This window comes from Malania oleifera, chromosome 7 (genome assembly GCF_029873635.1).
Source record: "Malania oleifera isolate guangnan ecotype guangnan chromosome 7, ASM2987363v1, whole genome shotgun sequence".
In the NCBI taxonomy this organism is placed as follows: Eukaryota; Viridiplantae; Streptophyta; class Magnoliopsida; order Santalales; family Ximeniaceae; genus Malania; species Malania oleifera.
In genome coordinates, this window is record NC_080423.1 from 109,121,136 (window position 1) to 109,141,209 (window position 20,074).

The following is a 20,074-nucleotide window of genomic DNA, read 5'->3' on the forward strand; positions in this document are numbered from 1 at the left end:
GTGTCGATCTGCCATTTGATGAATATATGGGACCCATCTGTCCGCATCTAGGACAGGTGTTGCTCCTCCATTGAATCCCAACCCTAAAATACACTTTCACAATTTTACTTTTATTTTTATTTTTTATCAACGAAAACCACACATATGCTTATTAGGATGTAATAGATTTTATTGGATGTATCGAGAAAGATGAGTTGTTGGATTTAATTTTTTATAAGTAAAATGTCTATTTAAAAATATTATTCATAACAAAATTATTGTGCTATCGACACGTTTAATTCGATATAATAATTATTCTTAGATTAAGATAAAATATAATTTAAATATTGAGAATCGAGGGAATAGATAGTACTTATATGTTCCTAATTATTTCGTTGAAGGTTACCATGTGAATATAAACTACATTTTCCTCTAAGCATTAACTACAAGTTAGTTAAGTTTTTTTTTCTCAATCAACATTTTAATATTAGAGGTTTTTAATTTGAATTCAGGTGAAGGACAAACAAAAAAAAGTATAAATGGAAAATTAACTTTGTCAGTGAGTCTTGATCGTGCGATGTCATTGAGAAATAAGAATTTGTATTTTCAAAAGATTTTCCGTAATTATTTCTAGTATGGAATGAGTTAATCATCCACTTTGGTATCTTATTGAACAAAAATGGTGATATTCTTCCTCTATTGATTAAAATTTTCTATTTTTAGGAATTAACATAATCATCTAATAAGAAGGGTTTTAATTTTTTTTTAAATGAACAATTTAAAGACCTATTGATTCTAACAACTGATTGCAAAGTTGATCATTCGGACCCTTCAATTCATAGATGTGGATCTCAGGCCTGTGAATGGGAATATTCCTGAACTCACAAACTCAAACCCATCTAATTAATAAAAAGAAAGTACCTATTAAATACTCATTAAGACATATACATAATATATTTATTTTAACTTTTTCTTTAAATTTTCTCCAAAAATATGAGTTAAATATATTTAAAAAAAAACAACCTTCATTTATTTATTTTTTCTTTAATATCTTAACATTTGTGAGTTAACTATACTTATATATATTATTTAATTTTTTTTATTCACATATTTTTTTAAAATAATTTAAAATTTTATAAATGATACTTTCAAACTGATATACCTCAAAATATCCTCACTCAAAAGGAGGAACCATTTCAAAACCACTATTAAACCTCCTTACAGAAGCGACATGTAAACCTTAATACATATACATTCATGAGAAGGAACGATTGCAAAACTATACTTAAAACCTCTACATAAGTGTCCATAAAACCACTGTAATCCCACAAATACAATAATGACCATCAATGCTGGATTGATGAGGGTCAACCTCCACCACTATAAAAAGGAGGCTTGGAGAATAGGTAAGCATCTCGCTCATATCCATTTATTTATACTGTTGCAATTTAAAGTCTTTCATTAGTCCCTTACTTTGGCATCGGGGTGATTTCCAGAGTACTCCCCGGGTCTTCCCAATCATTCTTACTTGATTCTTTTCAAATAGTCATGATCAAGGAACGATCCACGAAAGTCGTTTAATTTTCAAGCAGCAATACAATCTATTTATCATTTTCTCATAAATATTTCAAAAAATATAATTTACCTAAAGGGTACATGGTGCATCATACACATATACATTAAATATTATAATTTATACATATAAAAAATTTAATATATTTTTTTATAAAACATCGATAGGTGTCTAATCTAAACCTAACTCATTCATTAATTGATTGAATTCGAATCAATTAATCCATTTATAAACTGTGGTCTTCCCAAACTTATTTTAAACACATGAATAATAATTTTTGGACCGAAACCCAACTTGCCACTCCTAAAGATCAACAAAGATGCAGAAAGAAATTAAAAGAAATATATATTTAATATATCATATCACCTTCACTCAAAAGGGCGCATGATGGTTCACCATGATTTATATATATAACTTTATAGATGCAACTAAGTTTTATTGTTGCTTTTTTTCTGAACCGCCTACGTCAAAATCCAAATTCTACGAATTAGGATTGACTAGGGAGGCGACAGCCATGGTAGGGTAGGGGGACCCCATCAATCAATGCCCTAGGACACGTGTTGTCTCCTTTGACGTCGTTGTACAATCATACAATCTTCCACGTGTCGCGCCCCCAATTGAGCTTAACAACCCATTAATAAAAAGTATCTCCCTTCTTTTTTCTTTTAGTTAATGCATTAGGAGCTGTGGGATTTATTGAAAGAGATTAAAGATTAATGAGCATTAATGAAATTCTTAATCAAAATAAATTTAATTAGAAAATGCATTAAGCTATTATATGAATTATTTGTTAAAAATATTTGGAGCTACTATATAAACTATTAATCTCAGTTATCTCTTATGCTTGTTCATGTCAAAATCTTTATATTGATAATTTTTAATAATTTTTTTTCATAATTGACGTATTCTTTATTAGGACTAAACATCAAGTCTTAATTGATTAGAAAATGAAACAAGGGTAACCAGGTGAATTTAATTATATTTAAAATAAATAATCCATTTATCTTGGATCTCATCGGAAAAAAAAAAATAGTTGTGAACTTTAAGAAAATAGAAAAATTTAAAAAAAAATAAACCGAACCTTTCAAATTAATTTTTTTTTTCAGAAAACAAACATTAATATATAAAATAAGAAGGGACATCAAATATAATCATCAAAGGTCAACAATGAAGGAAAATTCTATGGTACAGCAATTCATATCGCTTAATTTTAAAATCAACTATAATAGAAAACATGTGAGAATGAATTAAACAAGAGATTAATCACGAAAAAGTAAGAGGCCTATAATTTATGTGATAACGACATGTCAATCTTATCTTTTTCTAACCATTAGCTATTAATCCTTCTCAAAGTTAGGTTAAATCAAATCGAGCTAATTTGAGTTTCGATCAACTGAAGCTCAATTAGAATACTTTAAATTGACTAGATCTTATTTTACATTAATAAATGATATTCTCTCGACAAAATTGTTTTATCAATTTCTATTTGTGTTATGAATATTTTTAAAAATTAAATTATGATAAATATATAATTTGAGGAAAATATGTTTTAAAACTAGAAAACAATTCTTTAATAAGTAATATCAAGCTTATTTAGCTAACTAATTTCCCATATTTGTTTTACTCTCTCTCTCTCTCAATCTTTGTTTTCCCAAATATATAATAGGAGCCAAGGGCAGCAGGGGGAGAGAAACAGCAGAGTTAGTAGGGGAATAGAAATGGGGAGAGGGAAAGTGGAGCTGAAGAGGATAGAGAACCCTACGAACAGGCAGGTGACCTTCTCAAAGAGACGCAATGGGTTACTGAAGAAAGCCTTCGAGCTCTCCATCCTCTGTGAGGCCGAGGTCGCCCTCCTCCTCTTCTCCCCTTCCGGCAAATCCTTCCACTTTGCCAGTCACGAGTATGTCCATACCTTTCACGTACATACATACATAATAGCATATCATACATACATGCACACAAACACATTCAGAAACATTTGAAGGCGCTGTTGCAAACTTACGAATCAGAGGTTTCAAGTGGAGTGTGAGGGGGTCTGTAGAATCCCTGAGCCCTTCATGCGTGAAACTGTCCTCTATACTTAAATGGTTAAACCAAGCCCAGCATGACAGCATTGGGATTCACTAAGGTTGAAGGCTGAAACACTAAGGAAGTTTTCATTTAATGTTGGTATAAATTACACAATAATTTCATCGATGTAGGCATGTCATCAAATCATGTAAATTTATGATTTTTTATCTCTCTCTTGATTTTTTTTTTCATGTTTTTCTGTTTGTGCTCGTATAATCTTAGCATGTGATTTTCTAACACATACATACAAACATATATAATATATGAAGTAATTGATATGCATATATATATATGTATATACACACATGCATGTACGCAGTATGGAAAGGACCATTGGGAGATACAGGAGCGAAGTAGGACTTCCACTGCCAGACAACCACTCTACAACCATTCAGGTTCCTCCTAATTATTATCTAATTCATTAATTTCTTTCATGCATGCTTCTTTTGTCTTTCTTTTTTCATAAAAATTTTCAATTGTTCTCTGTTTTTGTGCGAATTTGTACGTGTGCATGGAAGAAATAAACTTTTTTTTGGTTATATATATATATATATATATATATATATATATATAGAGAGAGAGAGAGAGAGAGAGAGAGAGAGAGATTAAATTTTATATATGCTGTATGTATGATGGTCAATTTGCAGAATATATAATATGTGCCAGCTAGGCAGGGGGACTCTGTTCTAGTTGGTCTTTCTCATTTCTTATATTATTCTCCTGTCTGTAATGGTATGGGCTGGGTCTAGATTAAAGAAGCCATGTTGACCTAATTGGGCCAAGACCCATTAACTAATTTTCAGTACGGGAAATTATACAGGGAATCTCTCATTGCACGTGTCCGTGTGATAATTTTTTAAGTTATACTCGTATTAAAAATGGCGAACCAATTTGGTACCTGTTTAACATCCAAAATATAGACATATGGACATAAAAAAGGAAGGTCCCGGTATAATTTTTTCTTTGGTGGAATAAGATCATGGGCCGAGAGGAGTAGAAAGAGTTGGTTACAATCCAGAGTTATAAGGTGTACGATATTAGTATTTGGACCCATACAATTAGGAGATATGTTGCGGTAGTGCCTACCTCGCTTATATGATCAAACAATGATGTCGCAACTTTAAATTTGTGACCAAGATCCCTCTATGTTGACACAAAATTTATCGGTCAAAAGTCACAATGTAAATATCTAGATGCACATAATCAAGAGGTACAATTGTGGGTTTCCACCAATTATGTGATCCAATACCAACATTAGCATCTTCTAATTGAAGGGTTATGGATTTTACGTGGAAAAATAGTTCTTCACAATTCTTTCTTGTAAGGATTATGAGATAGAATGATTAAGTGCAACATACACGCTTGAATTAGAGTTCTTAATTAGGAAAGATGCGATAAGAATTAAATTAATGAGTTAATGATGATTATGAAATAACTTGGGAAATACATCTTAGCATATATTAAAATTTACATATTTTTATATCCATATTTTTTTAGGAAGCTAAGAGAGCACCAAGTGCATGGATGAACTAATATAAAGCAATTTGAATATTTTCACACATTTGATACATATAAATGTAACAAAATTGGGTGGATGAAATGCTTGATTTCTTGATATTTTTTAGGCAAAAAACATTGACCTCCCTTAGGCTTAGTAAAAAAACACTGATCTGCCCTAAGGTTTTAAATAATTTAGGGACCTTAGATTTCAAAAAATTCCAAGAATGTCTCATGAAATTTACCAAAAAGATACAAATCTTCTCGTTTATGTTGTAGAAAAATAATTGTTTTGAACGGAGGTAATCTATGTCTTTTTAGCAAATCTCATAAGAGGTTTGTGACATTTTTTAAATTTCATAAGAGGTTTATATTTCTTTTATCAAATCTTTAGAGAGATTAATGTCTTTTTCCTGTTTTCTATTCGAATTCTCTTTCTATTCAATTCCCACCATATTTCATTCCACATTTGATTTACGTGAAGGTTAGTTATCAAGTTCTTGTTAGGGATTTAGGAACAACAATCACACAATAATTAAAATAAACAGGAAAAATAAGAACACCAGATTTAGCGTGGTTCAGTCCAATCTTACCTACGTTCACAGAGCTTGCCGAATTTCTTTATAACTTGGGAGAAAATACAAAAGGAGGAGGAGGCAACTGTACTCCACTCGACTCAACTCACACACCTCTCTCTCTCACCTTCAACTAAATTATTCTCACATCACATTCACGCACACACTTCTCCATTATATAGTTGAATGGGATGGATTGGAAAGGAAGGTGTTTAATGGGATTTAATGGGATTCAATGGAGTGATTAAATGAGACAAGTTGGGATGATTAGCACCGACACGGATTAGCACCCACTCCAGCACATCAAAGCTGGCTCTCCGTAGCTTATCCTCATCAAGGCTCATCAAGACTCTCTATTTCCATTTTAACTCAATAATCTCCCTCTTGGAGACGGAGACACCATCTCAACTAGTATATAAATAAATGATGTGCTCAAATCTGTCTTCAAACATGAAGACCAACTGAAGTTGGGCACAACTTCAGCTTCTCTGTAGTCATCACCTTCGTCAATGTACATATCTGCTGGACTCCTGCTACCTTGGATTTTTTTCAAGTGTCAACACGTTGTCCTCTAACATAGATCTGACGAAATGATAACGAAGTCCAATGTGTTTGGTTCTAGAATGAAATGCAGAATTCTTTGCCAGATGTATCGCACTTTGACTGTCGTTATGCAAAACATTTCTTTCATGTTTTATTCCGAGTTCTGTCAACAAACCTTGAAGCCAAATCATCTCTTTGTTGGCTTCTGTCACTACTACGTACTCAACTTCTGTAGTGGATAGGACAACAATCTTTTGAATTTGTGACATCCAACTAACAGTTGTTGTGCCAACAATGAACACATATCCGGTGGTGCTTCTGCTGTGATCAATTTCACCAACAAAATCAGCATCAACATACCCTTAAATTTTCAAGACTCCTTTTCCAAAACATAGGCACTTATTAATAGTGCCACGTAGATATCTCAAGATCCACTTCACTATTTCCTAGTGAGTCTTCCCTAGATTTGACATAAACCTGCTGACGGCTCCCACTGCTTGGCCAATGTCTGGTATGGTACTAACCATGACATACATGAGACTTCCAATGGCTGAGGCGTAAGGTACCTTAGTCATGAAGTCCTTCTCTTCATCTATCTAAAGGGCCTAATCCTTGGAGAGGCGGAAGTGACCGGCCAATGGTGTATTTACCACTTTGGTGCTTTCATGTTGAGTCTCTGTAAAACACGGCTAATATACTTCAACTGGGATAACTGCAATGTTCCATGTTGCTTATCTCTAGAGATCCGCATCCCAAGTATCTGCTTCGCTGAACCCAAGTTCTTCATGTCAAACTCCTCTGACGTTTGCTACTTAATTTTCTGATCTCTTCTATATCTGGTCTTGCGACTAACATGTCATCAACATATAGCAATAGAATGATATAGTTAAACTGATACCTCTTAAAGTAGCAATAGTGCTCGGCATTGTACTTCTGAAAATCTTTATTACGCATAAAGCCGTCAAATTTTTGGTACCATTGCCTAAGAGCTTGTTTGAGATCATACAAGCTCTTCTTCAATCTGCACAAAAAAATCTCTTTACCTTTTACTGAGAATCCTTCTGGCTGCTGTATGTAAATCTCCTCATCAATATCACTGTGAAGAAATGTCTTCTTCACATCCAACTATTCGAAATTTAGGTCCTCCGAGGCAACAATGCTCAAGACCGATCTAATGGTTGTTAACTTCACAACAGGTGCAAAGATGTCGATGTAGTCAATTCTTTCCTTCTACTCGAAGCCTTTGACTACTAACCAAACTTTGTACCTCCTAGATCCATCATACTCCTCTTTGATCCTATACATCCACTTGTTGTGAAGAGCCTTCTTACCTTTGGGCAACTTAGCTAGTTCCCACGTTTTTTTGGAGGTAAGGGACTTCGTCTCGTCCTTCATCGCAAGCTTCCACTTGCTCGAATCTCCCGTCTGACATGTTTCATCATAGCATGCGGGTTCCCCTCCATCTGTAAGAAATAAATAATTCATATACCTCTTATTTGGTACAAGCAGCTGAGAAGATCTCCTAAGCTCCGGAGCTGGAGTAGGAGGCAGTGGTGCAATGATCTACTCCACAAGTTCCTCTGCCTGAGGATTCTTAGCATTTTGTTGTTGTGTCTCCTTCGCTTGAGAATTCTCGGTGTTTCGCTGTCGTGTCTCGACACCTTCTAGGACATCATCCAATTCTACATAGGTTGTTTCATTCTAAACTGGCATTGTGGGTTTTGTTATGTGTCTATCCTTGTACATCACCTTTTTATTGAAGATCATGTATCTGCTTCCAATCACCTTCTTGTTTTCATTGTCCCAAATGTGATACCCATACTCATATTCACCATAACCGATGAAGGTGCATTTCTGGGACTTTGAATCAAGCTTGTTTCTGACATGATCACTAACATGCACATATGCAACACAACCAAAAACTTTCATATATGAAAGTCTCACCTCTTTTCTACTCTATACTTCTTCTGGTAGACTGTGGTCTAATAATACTGATGTACTCTTGTTAATCAAGTATGTTGTTGTGTTGATTACCTCTGCCCAGTTTGTTTTGGTAGGCCAGACTGCATACACATGCTTCTGGCTCTTTCAGTCAACGATTGGTTCATCCGCTTGGCTACACCATTGTGCTGGGGCGTACCTGGCACAGTTCTTTCTATCCTAATACCATGCTCATAGCAGAATTTCTTAGACCTGGTGTCTTTATACTCACCACCATTGTCGGATCTCAGCTTCTTGATTTTTATACCCATTTCATTTTCAACCTTTGCTTTCCAATTCTTGAAAGCATCAAAGACATCTTATTTATATTGTAGAAAGTAAACTCATACCTTTTGAGAATGATCATCGATAAATGTCATGAAATAATTCCTTCCTCCTGTGGATGAGACAATCATCGATTTTCATACATCTGAATTGACTAGTTTAAGTCTCTCCTTCTTTGGGGTACTGGTGTATGTCTGGAAACTAACCCTTTTCTGTTCACCTAGTATGCAATCCTCACACTTGTCAATCTCTACTAATCATAGATCACTCAATTTTCCCTTTGAGTGCATCACCTTGAGTCCCTTCTCACTCATGTGACGGAGTCGATGATGCCAAATGTTGCTATCGTCATTTCCTGTAGCAAGTGAAATAGACATGCATGCATTAGAGGTCACATAAAGTGTTCCATTTTTCTTACCTTGTGTAATCGTTAGTGCACCCATTGAAATTTTCTATTTATCACCAATGAATGTTATGGTATATCCCTCATCTACCAATTTTCCAACTGAGATCAAGTCCCTTTTCAGGTTCGGAATATATCTGACATCCTTCAGCTCCCATACAAACCCGTTCATCTTGATCTTCACAATTCCTTTGCCGGCTATATCGCAAAGTTTATAATTTACAAGGTATACCTTACCGAAGTCACCCAGTGTATACTTATCTAGGCAATCTCTATTGCAAGTGTCATGAAATAAGGCTCCAGAGTGAAAAACTCAACACTCCTTATTGCTCTCCAAAGAGCATATCAACATATCACATTTTTCTAAAGCAACATTTACTTATGTCTTCGCCTCATATTCTTTTCTTAGACCTTTGCACTAGTTTATGTAATGCTCAATCTTTCCACAATTACAGCATTCAATGTTCTTTATGCCCTGGGAACCTCTAGGATTTTTGGATCTGGAGTACCACCTAGAACTAGATCTGCCTCTATTGTTTGATAGTCCATGCACGCTTCCTTTCCATAAATCTCTCCCTGGTCTTTCCACGTTCAAGGCTGAACTTGAAGTGGAACCATTGTTTGACTGCATCCTGATCTCTTCCGTCAAAATTATGCTAATGACCTCGTTATACTTCGGCTTTGATTTTCCTACGAAATCACTTATGGCAGTAGCAATACCTTTCCAACTCTTAGGCAATTGTCTAAGAATCAGTAAGGCACATATTTCACTATCAAACGTGATTTCAACCGAGGCAAGTTTATCCGACAGCTCATTGAAATTGTTCAAATGTCTACTAAAACTTTCACCTGCGAACATATTCATAGTAAATAACTTTTTCATTAAGTGTACCTTATTGGCGGCTGATGGTAGCTCATACATGTTGGAAAGTGTATCCATAAGTGATTTGGTGGTTGTCAAGTGCTTGATGTTGAAAGCAACAGACGTTACTAGCATCATCCTGACAGCTCCAAGAGCTTTCCGGTCAAGCAACTCCCACTTGTCCTCCTTTATGGATTCTGGCTTTCCCTTCAATGGTAAATGCAACTCCTTACCAAAAAATTAGTCATCGATCTACATCTTCCAGAAACCGAAATTGGTGTCGTCAAACAACTCAATCTTTAAGATTTTTTTGTTTGACATATCAATTCGCCTATCTAAAGATGGAATCATCTCAAATGAACAGCACAGTTAGATCCAAAACAGCCAAAAAATCTTGGAAATGGTTCAAATCATTTGAAAACGGACCTAAAATTGCTTCGAAAAACCTGATCAAACTTTTTGGTCAAACTAGTCGACGTTCTGTTAAACTTAACGGAATATACTGACATCGTTACTTGACGGCATTTGCTAACGTGGCTGCTCATGTGGCAAAAGTGGGGTCTAGATGATGACGTGGCTGCTAATGTGGCAATATGGGTCCCAGATGCTGGTGTGGCCGAGTGTGTCCCAGTTGCTAACGTGGCATCTGATGTGTCAACTAAGTGGACTGACAAGTGCTGTCGTGGCGCGTGAGGTGGCCAGCTGACTAGCCTGTTGATGTGGTCTGACAACTGCTGACGAGGCGCTAACAGGACGCTGATGTGGTCGGCTGATGGGGACACGCTGACATCGGCTCTGCAGAAGACACGTGAGGGACACATTGTGGGCTAGCCGGCGCATGAGATCACGTCCCAGCTACTGGGAGGCGCGTGGTGACGACTGTAGACTGCCGGAGGTGCGTGAAGGCGCGTGTTGGCTCATGGTACCTATGTTCGAGCTCCAGTTTGCACCGTTGGCTTCGTCTCATCAAGAGGAACACACTGGTGTGCTCAAAACTTGATTTTGAGATATTGAGAAATGGCTCCGATCTGGCTCTGATACCAATTATTAGGGATTTTGGAATAACAATCACATAATAATTAAAATAAACAAGCAAAATAGGAACACCAGATTTAACGTGGTTTGGTCCAATCTGACCTACGTTTATGGAACACATCGAATTTCACTATAACTTGGTAGAAAATACAAGAGGAGGAGGCAATTGCACTCCACTCCACTCAACTCAACTCACACACCTCTCTCTTTTATTTTTCAACTAAATTATTCTCACATTCACTCACATCACATTCAAGCACACACTTCTCCATTATATAGTTGAATGGGATGGATAGTAAAGGAAGGTGTTTAATGGGATTCAATGGAGTGATTAAATGAGACAAGCTGGCATGATTAGCATCGGCACGGATTAGCACCCACTCCAGCGCTTCAAAGCTTGCTCTCTGCAGCTAATCCTCATCAAGACTCTCTACTTCCATTTTAGCTCAACAGTTCTAACTGTTGGGTTATTTCCTTCCATGTGGAGGAAAGCCCAAGTGGGCTTTATTAAAATACCAAAGCCCAGCCCTTTTAGTTTGGAAAACCTAAAGGAAGTTGTAAAAAGAGAGGCGAGAAGAGAGGAGTCGTCACTTCTCAAAAGAAAGAGAGAAAAACGTGATTTTTTCTCATGCTACCCAGATTTCATCAAGACTCCAATCCCGCTTCATCTATGGTCCGATAGAGCTGAAATTTGGAGGAGAGGTTCACGACTCAAGGAGCTACAATTTGAATGATGGAGATCGGATTTGGAGCTCAGGAGTTGGGATTTTTTCTTGTGAACAGTAACCGCGAATTTGGTATATTCTCTCCAATTCTCTTTGTATTTGTCAAGATTATAGATATCTTGATGAGAGATTTTTGTATCCTCTAATTACGATTAGAGAAGACTTTGTGTACCCATTATTTGATTGATAGTGGAGATTTTAACTGGACTAGGTCCCGTGGTTTTTCTTTCTCACAACGGGGAAGTTTTCCTCGTAAAAAACTGCTTGTGTTCTTGTGACTTGTTGTGATTGATTATTTTTCTAATTATTTCCAACACGTATAAAAGTAGAGATACACTATATTTGCTTACATATAGGGAGAAGAATTATTCCGCTTTGATTGTTTATTGATATCTCTCCCAACAAAGTGGTATCAGAGCCCGGTTAATAGATTGTCAGGTTGGCAGTTTGAGTTGTGGAAACAAATACTAGTAGAATGATTTGGTTCAAATTATCACATATGGAAAGGAAAAATGTAGGATCTTCTTTATGTGAAAGATTATTACCTACCGGTGTTTAGTGCTGAAAAACTAGAAAAAAAGTCTGATATGGAATGGACTTTGTTACATCGATAGGTGTGTGAGTATATCAGGCAATGGGTAGATCATAATGTTTTGAACCATATCAGTGGAGAAACAAATGCACGTTCTCTATGGAATAAGCTTGAACAGTTATATGCTAGAAAGACTGGAAATAATAAGTTGTTTCTGATTAAACAAATGATGGCTTTGAGGTACCAAGATGGGACTCCTTTATCTGATCACCTGAATACATTCCAAGGAATTATTAATTAGTTGGCTGGAATGGGTATTAAGTTTGATGATGAGATACAAGGGTTATGGTTCCTTGGTTCATTACCGGACTCGTGGGAGACGCTCAGAACTTCATTGTCTAACTCCGCTCCAGAAGGTGTAATCACAATGGATATGGCCAAGAGTTGTTTGCTAAATGAAAAGATGAGAAAAAAAACACAGGAGTCCTCTTCACAATCAGAGATCTTGGTTATAGAAAAGAGAGGGAGAAGTAAGAGCAGGAGAAGTAAGAGCAGATGTCCGAAGAACAGAGATAACAGCAGAAGCAAGTCCAACAAGTTTGCAAATGTTGAGTGTCATCATTGCGGGAAAAAGGAACACATCAAGAAATACTGCAGGCAATTGAAGAGAGAAAACAAGAATGAGAAAGGGAAGGGAAGGGAATGAAGAATGGAGATGTTAAAGATGGTGATGATAGAGTTGCTACTACCACTCCTATAGAATTCCTCATTGTTTATAATGATGAGATGATAAATGTTGCATATCATGAGACCAATTGGGTGATTGATAGTGGTGCCTCCATTCATGCTACATCTCGGAAGGATTTCTTTACATCCTATAGATCTGGTGACTTTGGAACAATAAAGATGGGAAACGATGGCTTGGTTAAAGTCATTAGAATTGGGGATGTGTATTTGAAGACAAATAATGGCACGAATTTAGTTCTTAGAGATGTGAAGCATATTCCTGACATTCGTTTGAATTTGATTTCTGCAGATAAACTTGATGACGAAGGGTACTGCAGCACTTTCAATGATGGCTAGTGGAAGCTCACCAGGGGTGCTATAGTTGTGGCTCGAGGCATGAAGCACTTTGCATTGTACATTCTACAAACAAAGATCTCTAACGACATTATTAATGCGATGGAGGATAATGATATAGTAGAGTTGTGGCACAAGAGACTGGCTCACATGAGTGAGAAAGGATTAGCTCTACTAGGGAAGAAAAGTCTACTATGTGGATTGAAAAGTACACTTCTGAAAAGGTGTACTCAGTGTTTGTCAGGGAAGCAGAGTAGAGTTTCCTTCAAGAATTCCCCTCATTCAAGACAGTCAGAGATACTGGATTTAGTACATTCGGATATGTGTGGCCCTATGAAGATGAGAATACTTGGTGGCTCCAGATACTTTGTGACCTTCATAGATGATCATTCAAGGAAGTTGTGGGTATATATCTTGAAGTCAAAAGACCAAGTGTTGGCTGAGTTCAAGAAATTTCAAGCCCTAGTTGAGAGACAGACTGGGAAGAAACTAAGGTGCATCCGAACTGACAACGGTGGAGAGTATTCTAGTCCATTTGATGAGTATTGCAGACAGCAACGTATTCGGCATCAAAAGACTCCTCCAAAAACTCCTCAATTGAATGGCATAGCTGAAAGGACGAACAGAACACTGCTTGAGAGAGTAAGATGTTTGCTTTCACAAGCCCAGTTGCCAAAATCCTTTTGGGGGGAGGCATTGAGCACTGTTGTTCATGTGTTGAATCTTACACCCTGTGTTCCTTTACAGTTTGATGTTCCAGACCAAGTTTGGACAGGTAAGGATGTTTCCTATAATCATTTGTGTGTTTTTGGGTGCAAAGCATTTGTGCATATTCCAAAAGATGAAAGGTCCAAACTTGATGAGAAAACGCGATAGTGAATATTCCTTGGCTACAATCAAGATGAGTTTGGATATAAGCTTTATGATCCAATTGAGAAGAAAATTATGAGAAGCAGAGATGTCGTGTTTGTAGAAGATAAGACGATTCAGGATATTGAGAAGGCAGAGAAACCTATGTCTCAATAGGGTGATAGTTTAATTGATGTGGATCCAATTCCTTTGAAGAATTTTTCTTCTCAAGTTGAGGATGATGTTCAAGATGACCACCAGGGTAGAGGTGATGTGGATGTTCCCTTACAGGTTCAGGGAGATGTTGAGACTGATGAGCAATTGATAGTGCCAGAGACTCCACCAGAGATTCCATCCAGGAGGTCAGCCAGAGACAGACATCCTTCCACTCGGTATTCAGCAGAACAATATGTGTTATTGACTGATGGGGGAGAGCCCCAGTGTTTTGTCGAAGCCATAGAAGATGAACACAAGACAGAGTGGATTGAGGCCATGCAAGATGAGATGCAGTCATTATATGATAACCAAACCTTTGAGTTAGTGAAACTGCCTAAAGGAAAAAGAGCTTTTGAGAACAAGTGGATTTACAAGAAGAAGCCAAATGAGTTCTCTTCACGACCACGGTACAAAGCTAGATTGGTTGTCAAAGGGTTCGGTCAGAGAAAAGGTATTGATTTTGATGAGATCTTCTCTCCAATTGTAAAGATGTCATCGATCCGTACAGTACTTGGCTTAGCAGCTAGTCTTGACTTGGAAGTTAAGCAGATGGATGTGAAAACTGTCTTCCTTTATGGTGATTTGGAGGAAGAGATTTATATGAAGCAGCCAGAGGGTTTCAGAGTGAAAGAGAAAGAGGATTATGTGTGCAAACTGAAGAAAAGCCTATATGATTTGAAACAAGCACCGAGACAGTGGTATAAGAAGTTTGAGTCTGTTATGGGGGAGCAAGGCTACAAGAAGACAACTTCAGATCACTGTGTATTTATTCAGAAATTCTCTAATGATGATTTTATTTTCTTACTGCTTTATGTGGATGACATGCTAATTGTTGGCAGGAATGCTTCAAGGATTGACTAGTTGAAGAAGTAATTGAATAAGTCATTTACTATGAAGGACTTAGGACCAGCAAAGAAAATTCTTGGCATAAGAATCAGTCGTGACAGGAGTGCCAAGAAATTGTATTTGTCACAGGAGGAGTACATTGAGAAAGTGCTTCAGAGGTTCAATATAGACAAAGCTAAAGTCGTTAGCTCTCCTCTTACTACCCACTTCAAACTAAGTACAAAGGAATGTCCTTCTAAAGATAAGGAAAAGGAAGACATGGAAAGAGTTCCTTACGCCTCAGCAGTAGGAAGTTTAATGTATGCAATGATTTGCACAAGACCAAATATAGCCTATGCAGTTGGTGTAGTTAGCCGATTCTTGTCAAATTCAGAAAGAGAGCACTGGAATGCAATGAAGTGGATCATGAGGTATCTTCGAGGCACTTCCAGTTTGAGACTTGGTTTGGGAAATAGACAACCATTGTTAGTTGGTTACGCAGATGTAGATATGGCTGGGGATGTGGACACTCATAAGTCTACTTTGGGTTATTTGATAACTTTTGCAAGTGGGGCTATAGCTTAGCAATCGAGACTTCAGAAGTGCATTGCTCTTTCTACGATAGAGGCAGAGTTCATTGCAGCAACGGAAGCGACTAAAGAGTTGTTATGGGCAAAGAAGTTCTTGAGAGAACTTGGTTTCGAGCAGCAGAGGTATGTGCTGTTTTGTGATAGCCAGAGTGCTATTCATCTTGCTAAGAATTCCAATTTCCATGCAAGATTGAAGCACATTGATGTACGATACCATTGGATCAGAGATGCGTTGAATGATAAGTTATTGGAACTTGAGAAGGTTCATACTGATGATAATGGTTCTGATATGTTGACAAAAAAACTACCAAGGGAGAAGCTTGAAATTTGTTGTTCGATCGCCGGAATGGCGATTCCTTCCACATAGTCAAAAAGGGGGAGATTTGTTGAGTTATTTCCTTCCATGTGGAGGAAAGCCCAAGTGGGCTTTATTAAAAGACCGAAGCCCAGCCCTTTTAGTGTGCAAAACCTCAAGGAAGTTGTAAAAAGAGAGGGGAGAAGAGAGGAGCCGTCACTTCTCAAAAGAAAGAGAGAAAAACGTGGTTTTTTCTCATGCTATCCAGATTTCATCAAGAGTCCGATCCTGCTTCTTTTGTGGTCCGATCGAGCTGAAATTTGAAGGAGAGGTTCACGACTCAAGGAGCTACAATCTGAATGGTGGAGATCGGATTTGGAGCTTGGGAGTTAGGGTTTTTGCCCGTGAATAGTAACCGCGAATTTGGTATATTCTCTCCAATTCTCTTTGTATTTGCCAAGATTGTAGATATCTTGATGAGAGATTTTTGTATCCACTAATTACGATTAGAGAAGATTTTGTGTACCCATTATTTGATTGATAATGGAGATTTTAACTGGACTAGATCCCGTGGTTTTTCTTCCTCACACTGGGGAAGTTTTCCACGTAAAAAACTGTTTGTGTTCTTGTGGTTTGGTGTGATTGATTATTTCTCTTATTATTTCCAGCACGTATAAAAGTAGAGATACACTATATTTGCTTACATATATGGAGAAGAATTATTCTTCTGTGATTGTTTATTGATATCTCTCCCAACACTAACAGGGTTGCTAATTTTAATCATATGCACAACTTCACCAATTTGCTACTGAATAATGTCAATGCCTCATTTGATCTCACTTTCTGGTGATCACAGCTTTGGAGGACTGAAATTGATGAATTGAAGAGAACAATAGGAACCTTGGAAACAAAACAGAAGTATGTACACTATCCCTTGCTGCATATATATTCCTGCACTAGACTTTTTCCTTTTTCCTCTTTGGCTTGATGCATACCTGCAGTAGCTTCTACTACTAATAATCTGCTGTGTAGGAATTTAGCTGGAGAAGATCTGTCGGTGCTGGGGACGAAAGAGCTAAAACAGCTTGAGAGACAATTGAAGATCGGTGTGGAACGTGTCCGGTCCAAAATTGTAAACTCATTTTACAAAACTTTTGAAAACAAGATTATCCATATGCAAAATTAACATTTTTCCATGCCCTTTTACTAAATTTGTTGGGTGAAACTCATATGAAAGTTTCAACTAACTTATGGTTCTTTTGAGCAGCGGCGCGTTATTTCGGAGCATGCTAGCTCTCTGAAAAGAAAGGTAAGATACTAGCCTAGACCAAAATCTAAGAAAACTCATGTTTGGTATTCTCTTACGATTGGAAATATCAGTAGAAAGGATCATCCTGTTTTGAAATTAAAAGCTAGGGGGGGAAAGAAAAGAAGGTTCACTTCCCCTTTGCATCTAGTCAAGTTCAAAGTTGAATGAAAATTTGCAAGATAATTAACTTTTTTCATCATTTAAATGCAGCATAGAGCCCTGCAAGAGGAGAACGCCCGTCTTCAAAAAACAGTGAGATTTTCAGAACCCACATTTTGCTTATAATCAATCCTAAATCAAATGGTTTCATTGTGCCGATGTTTTAGTTTGACATGAATAAATTTTTTGTGCACTTTGAGGTTAAGCTGTTCGAGGTGAACGCAAACCACAGAATATTTGGAATGGGAACGTATGCATTTGGTGTGTAATCAAAGCTTTAAGCAGATTGAAGGTGATTGCTTTGAGCACATTGAAGGAGATCGCTTTCTGCTGCAATGGTCTTTCATTATGAACTTCCTCTGGAATTTTTATTAAGTGGGCTTTTTCAATTATGATAATTGAGTGATTGATCATAGTCATGGAAATTGCAACTAGTATATGTTGCAGCAAGTTAGGAGTGCCCTACTCCAATATGAAAAATTTAGCTAATAAAACTTTACGCAGGTTTTCATGTTCAAGTGCTCCTGAGTACTACCATGCTACAGCTTTGATTTTATGCCTCCACTAAAACCATTGGAGCAGACCGTATTATGAGGATGTACGTGTTCAAATCAAATGGGCTTATGGCCTTGAAAGTACAGAAATGTGATGATTTTATTCTAAACTCAAAGCTTTCAGTAAAGTTTCAACCTTGCCTCTACTGAATCAATCACTTGCAAAATCATAGTTATGAATTTGGGGAATGGAGAGCAGATGACTGATGATTCAAATGGCTTACGCCGACATAGTTAAGTAAACAGCTGCTAGTTTCAAAATTTTGTCACTATGTTAGGCACCAAACCACATCATGAGGCAAAGCTATATTAGAGGCTGCTATGAAGAATTCAAGTGGCAATAAGTATATACATAGATACAAAATGACAAAATAAACTTACATGATGTAAAGTAAATATGGAGATATTGACATTCATATCCAAATGAAAAACATATTCTAATTGAACCCATGGCTCAATTAATACATATTTTAACACCGGCAATTTTCTAAACAATAGTACATGTTAAGACATACAATATGTATGCAGATAACAGCCAGCATGTGCTAATTGAACATATATAAATATTGTTCAATGAAACAGTTCACAGTCACGCCTCAAAACGCTGTAGAACGGATGATATGTAGCTCGCAGCTCTGATGTCAACAGTTTCATCATCTGGGAAGAGGCTTAACTGGTCCAAGGGCCGTGCCTTACTGTAATAAGGCTTAGTCTCCTGATTCGTTGAATAGTTTGAGAACGAACCATTGTGGTAGCTCACAGAAGCAGTCGAGGAAGACGGGACATGCTTTATCTTGCTCTGCACTAGTGGGGCAGGCTTGGCTGCCTTGTACAAGGAAGTGACTCTCTTGGTGAACCTTCCCTGCTTGTGGGTGAACTCCATCTCTGGCTGTCAAGTTTTGTGTTGAAAAAAGGTAAGGTTGTGTTACTTCTGTATTGATCTTAGGTGACCTTGTTCAAAACACGGGGGAAAGGTACGGTATTTATAGCCATTTCGTAGGCGATTTGTTCAAAAGTTTGGATAGAGTCTTTGTAGAGATTGAAACTTTTGAATGAGTAGTGGTCCTCAAAACAGCTAAATATCTTGTTATCTCAGCATCAACTTGATTTTTTTTTTTTTTTTTTTGAGGGGTTTCTTTATTCATCAACTTGATATTTGCAAAATGCTAATCGATCCCACGCGCCGCTTAAGCATGTGCACACATTTTGCTGCAACAAAGTTGGAGTTGGTGCTCTAGGAGTTGCCCGTCACTGCAAGATGCATTGAAGGTGCATGGAGGTGGCAAATCTAGAGTTGTTCCCATTTTCTATTTGGAGCTTTAGTGGATTTGAAAGATATGATGCTTTCAAAGCCAAAAAAAATAGATAGATGCAAGCTTTTCTACTTTATAATGCTTCCCCAATAATTACGAAATTAAAAAATAAAAAATTCTTCAAGCATAAGTACTTTGGTTCACAGAATTGCATTTAAATACTCTAGACCCAATAAGTGAGTTTGGAAATTCCACTTGAAGACTTTTGTACTTTACAATGCTTCTCCAACAATTAACAAATAAAAAATAGAATGGTTCTTCAAGCAGAAGCACTTTGGTTATGGTTTATCACTCTGCAAGACATAATATTAAACTATAGCATTCAGGTTCTCCAATGTTTTGGATTTACACAATCTGTTTGAACTGAAAAAGTACTCTAGACCCAATGAGTGAGTTGGAAAATTCCTTGAAATCTAACAAGCCACTAATACATTTTGTAAAATATCTAGACTACTTTAATACAGTACAGTTGAAACCCAGCACTGTTCACTCAATCTAGATGCCTTCATTTCTCAAGACTCTATTGAAAAGCATTTACATAATTCCTATGCCTTGGCTACTTTACAAGTTCTGCAGCACAAGGAAACACATCACAGCTGTATTACATCTTCTATTTCTGATAGATCAGTAATGGAATACTGTTAAGTAATGTGATGTTTGTGCTATGGTTATTGAAAAATCACATGAAGACTTTCTTAATGGGAGCATTGTGAAGGTAGTTTATTGGTAAACTAGTTTTTAGTGCTAAACCTGAATCATTAGTTTTTGGCTTTAGTGCTAGGATTCTATCCTCCTACATAAATAGATGTGTGTATTTTATTTCAA

General features: G+C 36.9%; 1 protein-coding gene across 1 annotated transcript; it reads left to right on the top strand.

The window, feature by feature from the left end:
• Positions 1-3,270: 3,270 nt before the first annotated feature.
• On the top strand, positions 3,271-17,674 carry LOC131160692 (truncated transcription factor CAULIFLOWER D-like). Its single transcript, XM_058116547.1, has 7 exons — positions 3,271-3,452; positions 3,942-4,017; positions 16,771-16,832; positions 16,947-17,046; positions 17,182-17,223; positions 17,434-17,475; positions 17,589-17,674. Exons 1-7 carry the CDS (start codon positions 3,271-3,273, stop codon positions 17,649-17,651), a joined length of 567 nt encoding a protein of 188 aa, XP_057972530.1. The 3' UTR covers positions 17,652-17,674.
• Positions 17,675-20,074: the final 2,400 nt, after the last annotated feature.